This window comes from Coccinella septempunctata, chromosome 3, assembly GCF_907165205.1.
Source record: "Coccinella septempunctata chromosome 3, icCocSept1.1, whole genome shotgun sequence".
In the NCBI taxonomy this organism is placed as follows: domain Eukaryota; kingdom Metazoa; phylum Arthropoda; class Insecta; order Coleoptera; family Coccinellidae; genus Coccinella; species Coccinella septempunctata.
The window spans coordinates 16,402,151-16,413,205 of record NC_058191.1 but is presented as its reverse complement, the minus strand read 5'-3'; the positions used below and the strand labels follow the sequence as shown (position 1 = coordinate 16,413,205).

The window sequence follows — 11,055 nt, the reverse complement described above, 5'->3', positions numbered from 1 at the left end:
TTCTGATAGGAATTGAGATTTCAGTGTTCGATTCGACACAGTATTATTTCAATTCCTAAGGAAATATTGGAATAATTCGACCCAAATCTCGAAACTGTACACAGTTTTCGATTTGAGGTGCACGTGTTGAATTAGAGTTCGATAGTTTAGATAAGAATTGAGATTTCAGTGGTCAATTCGGCAAAGTATGATATGAATATCTCGAAAACTGTTGGATCAATTCGAATATTATATTAGTTTTCATGATTTTTTGATCGGATAGCTTGAAAGAAATCGTGAATATTCTGCACCTGAAATTATTCGGCAAAATTGCTGACCGTCAAATGATTTTTAGAATTCGGCACTTATGTGATAGCATTTTCAAAAATATTTACATTTTCCGAAAAAAATTACCTACCGTGTTCGATGAAAACATCTTGTATGACATCGTATCTCTAGCGAGTGAAAATCTATAAAAGTAATATTTGATAGAAAATTCTAGAGGCCCTGAAAAGGACCGGATTCAAATTTTTTTCCTTCCAAAATTATATACGTTTCACTTTTTCTTTTTGGGAGACGTTACTTTCTTCGGAGCCGTTACTGATTTGACCGTTTTTGGTTTCGGTGCTTTGGGCTTCTTCGTCGGCGATTTGTTTGCCTTCTTAGCTTTCGAGGGAGATTTCGTTAATTTTGACTTCTTTTCTTTCGCAATTGCCGCTCTCTTTTTCGACCTACTCACTGTAGATGTAGACCTGGCAGGTGATGTGTTCTTCTTGTCGGCTGCCATTGTAGGTGATGCATTCTTATTTGCTCCATCGGCCGACTTGACCAATTTTTTCGCAACAACGTTTGTTGTAGAACCGCCAGCGGCCAATTTGAAAGAACCAGACGCTCCTTTTCCTTTGGTCTGAATCAAGGAACCGGACTGTACAGCGGTCTTAAGATATTTTCTTATGAACGGTGCAAGTCTTTCAGAATCGACCTTGTGATTCTTGATAGCTTGCAACGAGGATCCGCTCCTTTCTTTCAATCCTTTGATGGCACTATTAACCATATCGGAAGTTGGGGGATGGCTGGGTTTGACATGTTTTGACCTTGCTGAGGTTTTTTTCTCAGCTTTTTTTAGCGTCTTACCAACAGCAGTGGCGGGCGTAGTTGCCTGTTGCATTTCAGACTCGGAAGTTGAAAATGTCATTGTTTAACCTTTACACTTTAGATTTCTTCTGATAGTGGTACCGACATTAGCGAAGTTGACGGAAATTTGACGGGCGATTGGTTGGTAAATTATTGCTAAGGACTTGAAATTGCAAGTTTCCTGCGAAATCTCGAGGAATTTAGAATTTTTTATTTGTACCAATTATTGGGTTCATCATTGCATCGTATTTCGGACGAATGCGATATGGAAAATAGGCCGATATTTCATTTTTGACGGACCGAAACTATTCTTCCCAGACTTGTGGAAGTCGCTCCTGTCAAGGTTCCCGGATATTCTTATCATAAGTTATTATTTCGAAATTTGAGTCTCCTTGATCGAACAATTCATGATGAATAGAACTTTTTCTTTTATTGATTGACCATCAGAATTCGTACACAATTTTTGAACTGAGATATACGTTTTCAGTTTCATTCAATTCGATAATTCAAATAGGAATTGAGATTTCAGTGGTCAATTCGGCAAAGTGTGAAATCAATTTCACAAAAATTGTTGGATCAATTCGAGCCAAATCTTGAAACTGTAGATAGTTTTCGAATTGAGATGCATAAGTTGAATTTCAGTTCGTTGCTTCTGACAGAAAGGGAGATCGGAGGTCGATTCGATTGATTTTGATATCAATTCCTAAGAATCTGTTGGATCTATTCGATCCAAATCTCGAAACTTTACTAATTTTTGAATTGAGATATACGTGTTGAGTTTCAGTTCGATAGTTCAGATAGGAATTGAGATTTCTGTGGTCAATTCGGCAAAGTGTAATATTGGGGTGTAAGGGGAAAGGATGCGTTTTATAGCCTCTCCACTCAAATGCCAACCTCACCTACTCGCGGTGCACCCTTTTCTTACGAACGAGGCTCTGGCGACCGAACATGAGCGGTATAACTCTGTTTTCCACAATTACGTAGCCTAAACATTGGCTTGAGCAGGAAATGGCTCTCTGCGTTGCTCAAGTAACGTCTCAGACCTTGTCATCTGGATACCTGTGCCACAGGATAATCTAGTCGTAGCCGCAACCAAAGTTGCACTGACAGCGTTACCAGTGCAGCTTTTGAACACCTCCTAACGCAGCTCCTACAAAAAGATGGATCAGTCGAACAGGACAAAATTCGTATCCGGAGGTAAAATACCCTCCCATTCGGATCTCCGGGGAAGGGTGCCTGAGCGAGTGAATCATCGAACAAACACCAATGAAAAGCACATAGCTTTTGCAGCATGGAACGTCAGAACCTTGCTAGACAACCCCAAGGCCGACCGACCAGAGAGGCGTACTGCCCTAATCGATAAGGAACTGCAACGAACATCCATTGCAATAGTTGCTTTAAGCGAAACACGCTTTTCGGACGAAGGCAGCTTGGTAGAACAAGCGTATACATTTTTCTGGAAAGGCTTGCCGGAAGGCGAAATCAGACAACATGGCGTAGGCTTTGCCATTAGAAACGACCTGGCCCCCAAACTTACCGAAAATCCAGTTGGTATCTCAGAACGTTTAATGACCCTACATTTTCCTGCAGCGAATAACACGTTTGTTAACATCATTGCAGTATACGCACCCACTTTGAACTCCTCTGACAACTTAAAGGACACTTTTTACGAAACACTCGTTGCTACATTAAGTAAAATCCCAAAACGGGAACGAATTATTCTCCTTGGAGACTTCAACGCTAGAGTGGGCAGAGGTCAAGACTCAGAACTATGGCCGGGAATAATAGGGAAACACGGCACAGACAGCATCAATTCGAATATAGAACGTCTGCTGGCTCTTTGTGCAGAACACAATCTGTGTATAACGAACACCTTTTTATTACGAGACCCAATTCAAGGGGGACCTGGCGCCACCCGCGCTCAGGGCATTGGCATACCCTCGACTATGTGATCGTGAGAAGGAAAGATCTGAAAGAGGTGTTGGTCACTAAACCCAGAGCAGATCTGGAGTGCTGGACTGATCATAGGCTGGTAATCTCGAGAATGAAAATCTCAATGCGCCCAAAATACCAACGCAAGCCGAAGTATCTAAGAGGGCGCCTTCAAATATCCAAACTACAAAACCCTTCTACAAAGGACAGATTCACAGCTGCCGTCAAAGATAGCCTAACACCACCGGATTATAACGACGACATTGAGACTCATTGGCTCCGTTTCAAGTCATCCCTCACAAATACAGCGAAAGAAATACTGGGCACAGAACGCTCCCGAAAATCCCCAGACTGGTTTGCCGACAGCGAAACTCATATCGCACCCCTTTTGGACGCAAAACACAAAGCGATGAAAACCGCAATTAACAAGCCTGGCGATGTTGCAGCCCAAATAGGTTTCATAAAGATAAAACGCGAGGTCCGTCAAGAAATAAGAAAAATCAAGGACAGCTGGTGGAAAGAAAAAGCTAGGGAAATACAAGCTTACGCCGATAACCATGACTACAGGCGTTTTTTCGAAGCTATTAAAACTGTTTACGGTCCAAGCAGAAAAGCTAGCTTTCCTATAAGAGATGCTCATGGTGCTATTCTAACTGATGATAGAAAAATTCTCGAAAGATGGAAGAAGCATTACTCACAGGTCTTGAATCAAAATAACGACTCGTATTTATCCATTTTAGACCTGCTTCCCGCGTATAGTCCGATGACATCGCTTGATGACGAAATTTCAATGTCGGAAATCATAAGCGCGATTAAAAATATGAAAAATGATAAGTCACCTGGTCTAGACGGCATTCTGGCGGAGATATTCAAAGCCTTGGATGAGGACATTGTCAATAGTCTCCTAATACTATTCCGCAAGATCTGGGAACAGGGAGATGTGCCACAAGACTTCAGAGACGCTTTAGTTATCAACCTCTATAAGAACAAAGGCGATACGTCGAATTGCAACAATTACAGGGGCATATCGTTGCTTAATGTGGCCGGTAAAATTCCCTCGAAGATTATGGCTAATCGTCTGGTTCCACTTTTAGAGAAGCTTTTACCTGAATCCCAGTGCGGCTTTCGACCAAATCGAGGTACGGTGGACCTAATTTTTACACTGCGACAGCTACAAGAAAAGGCCCGTGAACAACAATCAAGGATTTATACAGCCTTCATCGATTTAAGCAAGGCATTCGACTCGGTGAATCGGAGAGCGCTCTGGAAAATCATGGCACGTCTAGGAGTACCCGAAAAATTCCTAGCAGTGTGTAAAAGCCTTCATACCAACAACACCGCTAGAATACAGCATAATGGCTCTACAACCGACCATTTCTCAACCAACTCTGGAATAAAACAAGGCTGCGTATTAGCGCCTTTGCTGTTCAATATTTTCGCCATAGCTGTATCGATAATTGCTGACATGAGCATGCCCGTAAGAGGTGTTGGGATAAGATTCAGATTTGATGGAGGCCTGTTCAACCTGAAGCGCCTCAGAGCAAAAACCCGTACCAAGTTTATCACGGAACTTCAATATGCAGACGACTGTTCACTCATCGCTAGCAGCTCAGAGGATCTACAGATAATGATGGACACCTATAAACATATATACGAAGCTTTAGGCCTTAGACTCAATATTGACAAGACCAAAATCCTGGTAAGTCCGCCAGAAAGCCTTCAAACGGATATCAGCCTGGACAATGAAACTCTAGAACAGGTCGAGCAGTTCAAATACTTGGGAAGCTTCATAAATACTAGGGCTAACCTTGACACGGAAATACACAACCGTATCAATTCGGCATCACGGGCATTCTGGAAGCTGAAGGACAGAGTGTTCCAAAATCACGACCTCAATCTGAAGACCAAGACAGCTGTTTACAGAGCAGTGGTCCTCCCAACGCTACTTTACGGAAGCGAAAGCTGGACTCCCTACAGGCGACATATTAAACAGCTTGAACAGACGCAGCAACGTCATCTAAGACAGATAATGCACATCAGATGGTTCCACAAAGTTGCGAATGCAGAAGTCTTGCAGCGCGCGAGTTGTACTACAATTGGGACTCAAGTAACGAGGGCCCGACTCAGATGGAGCGGCCACATTCTGAGGATGCAAGACACAAGACTCCCCAAAATAGCTCTATACGGCGAACTCACTGAGGGAGCTCGGAAACCAGGAGGCCAGTATAAGCGGTTTAAGGATACACTACATCAATCCCTAAAATCAGTTAATGCTAATCATAACTGGGAACAACTAGCGTTAGACAGGTCACAGTGGAGGTCTTTGGTCCACAGTTACAATGGAGAATCGAGAAGGATATAGCGGCGGCCAGATCTGGTTGGAGACTATCCATGCCCTGAGTGTGGAAGGATCTGCAGGTCACGGTTGGGTCTCTTTAGTCATAGGAGGGCACACAGTCGCAACTAGCACTAAGAAGTAACAAGTCTGTTCGAATTTTTTTTTTTCTTTTTTTTTGTCTTCTTCTTTTTGTAGATTTATTCCCGGTAACGGGATACAGCAGTGTTGAATTTCAGTTCGATAGTTGAGATAGGAATTGAGATTTCAGTGGTCAATTCGGCAAAGTATGATATGAATGAATATTTAACAGGGTACTAACAAACCGTTGTTTACTGTTTGATTAACGTGTGACATTTTAAGGATGATACGTTATTCAATGGGCCGACCGTCAGGGTTCAGAGAGCCGACCCTACCGTCCGGACCGCCTTCTCCCGCAGGAATATTGGGTCGACTCTCAGTCTGTCGGCAGACTGGGAGGTGCCAGATAGAAGGAGAGAGGCCGGGACCAACACGGAACCGCCAGCCACCAGGACCGTGGGAACCTGTGGACTTCATGTCTACCTGGGGTTAGGCCCCCACAGTTGCTGGCGGTGTGGCAATGAAGGCCACCGCAGGAAGGACTACCGAGGGGCAAGGACGAAGTTCTGTTCCAGGTGCGGCCGTGTGGAGGTCCTTTCCAGGGTGTGTTGCGTTAGAGATAGGGGACCAGGGACCGCCAGAACTGCCTCAGGGCCGACCGCAACTCCAGGGATCAGGACAGAGTCCATACTGCCGGACCTCCGACTGAGGCCCGCCGTACCGCTAACACCGTCAGAACCGTCGCCGCCCACACCGTTACCGCCCCCACCGAAGAAGAAGGTGAAAATGGATTAGAATTACCGAAAAAAAATTACCGATTAATAAAATGATACCGTTCCGAAAAATATCTTTTATTGCACCAACCTAAATGGTGGATGCGCTAACCGGAATTTCAATGTTTCCACCGTCAAAGTACCGTCAAATAGATCACAATACCAGAAAATAATTCCGAGTTCAATAAACCCGCAACTTTGGTTTGTTCACAGGCTGCCACCGCAAATACTCCTACACCGATAAACCCAGGAGGGTTAGAAGAAGACTAATACTGATAAGGCAGATGCATTGGCGGACTCGATCGAAAGAGAATCGAGAATAAATTACAGGATAGACGACGATAATGAAGATTTGGAAGAAAATGATGAATAACCAGCGGCTGCTGAAATAGACAAGCCAAGATCGCCAAATGAAATCAGGGAGATAATTAGAAGTTTGAAGAAGAGGAAAGCTCCCGGAAGCGATAAAACAACGAATGTTATGTTAAAGGAATTACCTAGAAAATGTATAGCCGCTCTAACAAATATCACGAATGAAATCATGAGGACAGAACACTACCCAGAAAAATGGAAAACAGCGGAAGTCAAAGTATTCAATAAACCATTTAATGAGAAGAAGTTCCCACAAATCTACAGACCGATAAGTCTACTGTCGGCGTTAGGAAAAGTAGTAGAAAGGATTATCGCCACGAGGCTAAATGAGGAAACCGAAAATCTGAAACTGATACCGCCAGAACTGTTCGGATTCAGAAGAGAGCATTCAACAGAGCAACAATTATTAAGGCTCACAGAGTACATTACAGAGGGATTCCAAAATAAACAAGCCACAGGTCTTGTTTTACTAGACGTCGCCAGAGCTTTCGACAGAGTATGGCATGAAGGATTAATGTTTAAGATGAGAAGTGCTGGATATTCGATCAAAATATGCAAGTTGATCCGGAATTATCCCCAAAATAGAAGATTTTACGTGAAAGTGGAAGGAGAATGCTCCACAACAAGAGATTCAAGCCGGGTCCAGACTATGTAACAAAACAGGATATATAGCAAAGTTATATAACTTGTTAGAGAAATTCAAGTGAAAAAGTTATATAACACAATGTTATACAACATTTTTCTTGCTATATAGCAAATTTTATGTTATCCGTTGGGTGTCGGTAAAGATCAAAAAAGTAATATAACTTTGTTATAAAACACGCCGCAACTTGTCCACACTTGTGTTATTAAACATTTACTGCAGCGCCAATCTTTCTTTTACTGGTATTGCATCTCGAAATGTCGTGCTTTTTTTGCCTATTTTATGGCCGATTTGATTTATTCGTATTCGAAATCAGAACTTGTCATACTTAGGAAATTTTTAAAACTACCATCACATTCAATGTCCCCTGTCAATGGGTCTTTGTCATCCATTGCTAGATACTTCAAAAGAGTTGTTAAACTATAAAGTTCCTCTAGCTCTCAACGATGAGATTTCACTCGTCCTCATAAAATCACGCAAGCTGCTGCTGCCAAAATGACATCCTCTACGTTTGAGGACATTTTCAATGCTACAGATGCCACTGCTTCCAGATGAGCACTTTTGTTTAGTTTTATTCTGTTACAAAGTCTGGATGTCTCTGCTATTTTATAACAAGTTATTTAACAAAGTTGTATAACAAATTTGTTGTATAACTTTGTTGACAAAATGTTTTGTTACATAGTCTGGACCCGGCTTTAGAGGCTGGAGTACCCCGAGGGTCAGTGCTTGGGCCACTTCTGTACAACATATACATTCACGATATTCCGAAGAATCCAAGAACCATGCTAACGTTATATGCTGACGACACAGGCATAGCGACTCGACACCGAAACCCAGAAATAATAGAACGAGTTCTACAAGAAACGATTGACGAAACAAATGACTGGTGCATAAAGTGGGAAATCAAGCTCAATGGACAAAAGAGCCAAGCAATATTATTACAGAAGAGGAGACTGCGACCCACAACGAATCTAGAAGTTGACGGCGAAGAAATCGACTGGAAAAATGAAGCCAAATATTTAGGACTAACGCTCGACAAAGGACTTTTCTGTTGTTATTTTAATCTCTTATTAATTGATCTCTTGGTCTCCTTCGGTAAATTCGCATTCTCCTCTTGTCTTCCTCTGGGTCGTAGTCCACTAGTCTCCTGAGTTCTTGATTCGGATGGTGTTTCGCTGTTTCGAATCATTTCTCTGCTTTTCTGTTCATGAATTCCGTTATGGTTTCCCACTTTAGGTCCCTATATATCTGTCCATTTCTGACAAACCAAGGTGCATCTATTGCACATCGTAGCAGCTTGTTTTCAGAGGCCTGAATTCTTTTGATGTGGCTCTTTGCCGCGAAGCCCCAGGCAGCTGATCCATAAGTCAGTTGAGGCCTAGCAACGGCTTTAATTATCTTCAATTTTGTCTCTTTCGACATGTGGCTTCTTCTTCCTATTAAAGGGTAGAGTCTATACAACGCTGGTTTCGTTTTGTCGATTGCTTGTTTGATATGACTCTTCCAAGTAAGTCCTTTGTCAAGCGTTAGTCCTAAATATTTGGCTTCATTTTTCCAGTCGATTTCTTCGCCGTCAACTTCTAGATTCGTTGTGGGTCGCAGTCTCCACTTCTGTAATAATATTGCTTGGCTCTTTTTTCCATTGAGCTTGATTTTCCACTTTATGCCCAAAACAAGTGCTCTTTTCCATACAGATGCGTCAAATGTTTGGGCAATCATTGCACAAAAGATTGCGAACTTACCAGAAAAGGTGAGGAGAGAAACGCCACATGCGTTCTGTGCGGTGAAGAAGGCCATCCAGCAAGCTACAAAGGATGTAGCGAATTCAAATTAGTTACAAGGAAGAGGAAAACAGGCCAGAAATCGGCTCAGCAGAGCACGATTCCTCTAAAAGTCCAGGAGAAAAAGAAGCCCACCCCCTCCAAAGTAGACGACAAGAAAAAAGAAGTACCCAAACCAGTACAGAAGAAGGAGACACCGAAAATGCCCCAAGCTAAACCTACGATCAACAAAACAAAAGAAAACAGAAAAGTCTCTGAATCCGCCGACGATTTAGACACTTTTACTGAAAAAATTTTCAACAAAATCATGTTGAAAATTGAAAGAGAGATGGAGAAAAAACACCAAGGAATGTTCAGTGAACTGAAATAATGGAACATACAACTAGGAAAAATTCCCTTAAAATAGTCTCCTGGAACATAAACGGGGTCAGAACTCGAAAACCCGAGATAGAAGAAATAATATCAGAGAGAAAACCTGATATTATAGCCTTACAGGAAACAAGAATACAACCAAATACGCGATTGAATATCATGAATTTTGAGATATATAGATTTGACAGAATCGCAAACACTGGGGGAGGTGTTGCCTTACTGGTTAGACGAGATCTGAAACACTATTTTAAAGGAAGATCTGACGAGTCACAAATAGAAACAGTGACGATTGTAGCTGAAATAAATCGACAAAGAGTCGAAGTCACATCGGCATATAAAAGACCCCAAATAACCTATTGGAAGAAGAAATCAACAACCTACTAGATGGAACAAACCCGAAAATCTGCATCGGAGATTTTAATTGCAAATCTCCAGAATGGAACAGCAGGATGGAAAACAGAAATGGCAGAAAACTGAAAGATCTCGCTGAAAAACATGAAGCTATCGTTATTGGACCTGAAGAACCAACGTACCTAGCATTCGGAAATGGATTACCAGATATAATTGATATCGCAATTATGAAAAATATCACTAGAGAATTCTCGATAGAGACCTTGTGGGTCGGAACCTCTAACCACAACCCCATCGAATTAACAATAGGAGATGGGCCAAGAAGAGAACTAATGCAAACAAGAGAATACACCGATTGGATGAAATATAGCCATCTGATACAATCGGAGGTAACAGAAATACCGACAATCAACACACCGGAAGACCTAGAAAGAGCAGTTGATAAACTAGAATAGAATATAATAGATGCCTACAAAAAGAGCACAAAGAAAATAACGAGACCAGCACCGATACATCCACACGGTGATACACCCAGAGAAATCAAAGATCTCATCAGGGAAAATCGGAGACTAAGAAAAACATACAGGCTCAACAAAACAGATATAAATAAGAGAAATCTAAACCGACACAGCCAAGTTCTAAAAAATGCCCTGAAGGACATGAGAACAAATAGATGGAACAAAGGAGTTCAAGAACTAAATACTATCGATCATTCTGCATGGAAAATGCAAAAATGTCTGAGAAGAGAAAAGACTAAAATACCACCTCTCCACGGAGAAAGAGGAATGGCATATACGAATATCGATAAAGCAGAAGCACTGGCGGACTCGATAGAAAGAGAATCGAGAATAAATTACAGACCTGATGACGATAATGACGAGCTGGAAGATCTTGTAGAGAACAACGAAGAAGAAATGGACGAACCACCAGTAGACGACAAAATAGAAGAACCAACTTCTCCATTTGAAATAAAAGAGATAATCAGAAGCTTGAAAAATAGAAAAGCTCCCGGAAGTGATAAAATAACGAATGCTATGTTGAAGAAATTACCTAGAAAAGGTATAGCTGCTCTCACAAATATTGCAAACGGTATAATGAGGACTGAACACTATCCGGAAAAGTGGAAAACTGCAGAAGTCATAGTGTTCAACAAACCAGGCAAAGATAAAAAATTCCCCCAAAACTACAGGCCGATAAGTTTATTGTCCGCCCTAGGAAAAGTAGTAGAAAGGGTAATCGCTAGGAGGCTTACAGAAGAAACTGAAAATCTGAATCTCATTCCAGCAGAGCAATTCGGATTCA

General features: G+C 41.8%; 1 protein-coding gene across 1 annotated transcript; it reads right to left on the bottom strand.

The window, feature by feature from the left end:
* Positions 1-535: 535 nt before the first annotated feature.
* On the bottom strand, positions 536-1,174 carry LOC123310289 (histone H1B-like). The gene has a single exon (XM_044893754.1). It carries the CDS (start codon positions 1,172-1,174, stop codon positions 536-538), a length of 639 nt encoding a protein of 212 aa, XP_044749689.1.
* Between the last annotated feature and the right edge of the window lie 9,881 nt (positions 1,175-11,055).

Coding starts and splice junctions, on each gene's coding strand:
- LOC123310289 (XM_044893754.1), bottom strand. CDS start 1,174: ATGACATTTTCAACTTCCGAGTCTGAAATGCAACAGGCAACTACGCCC.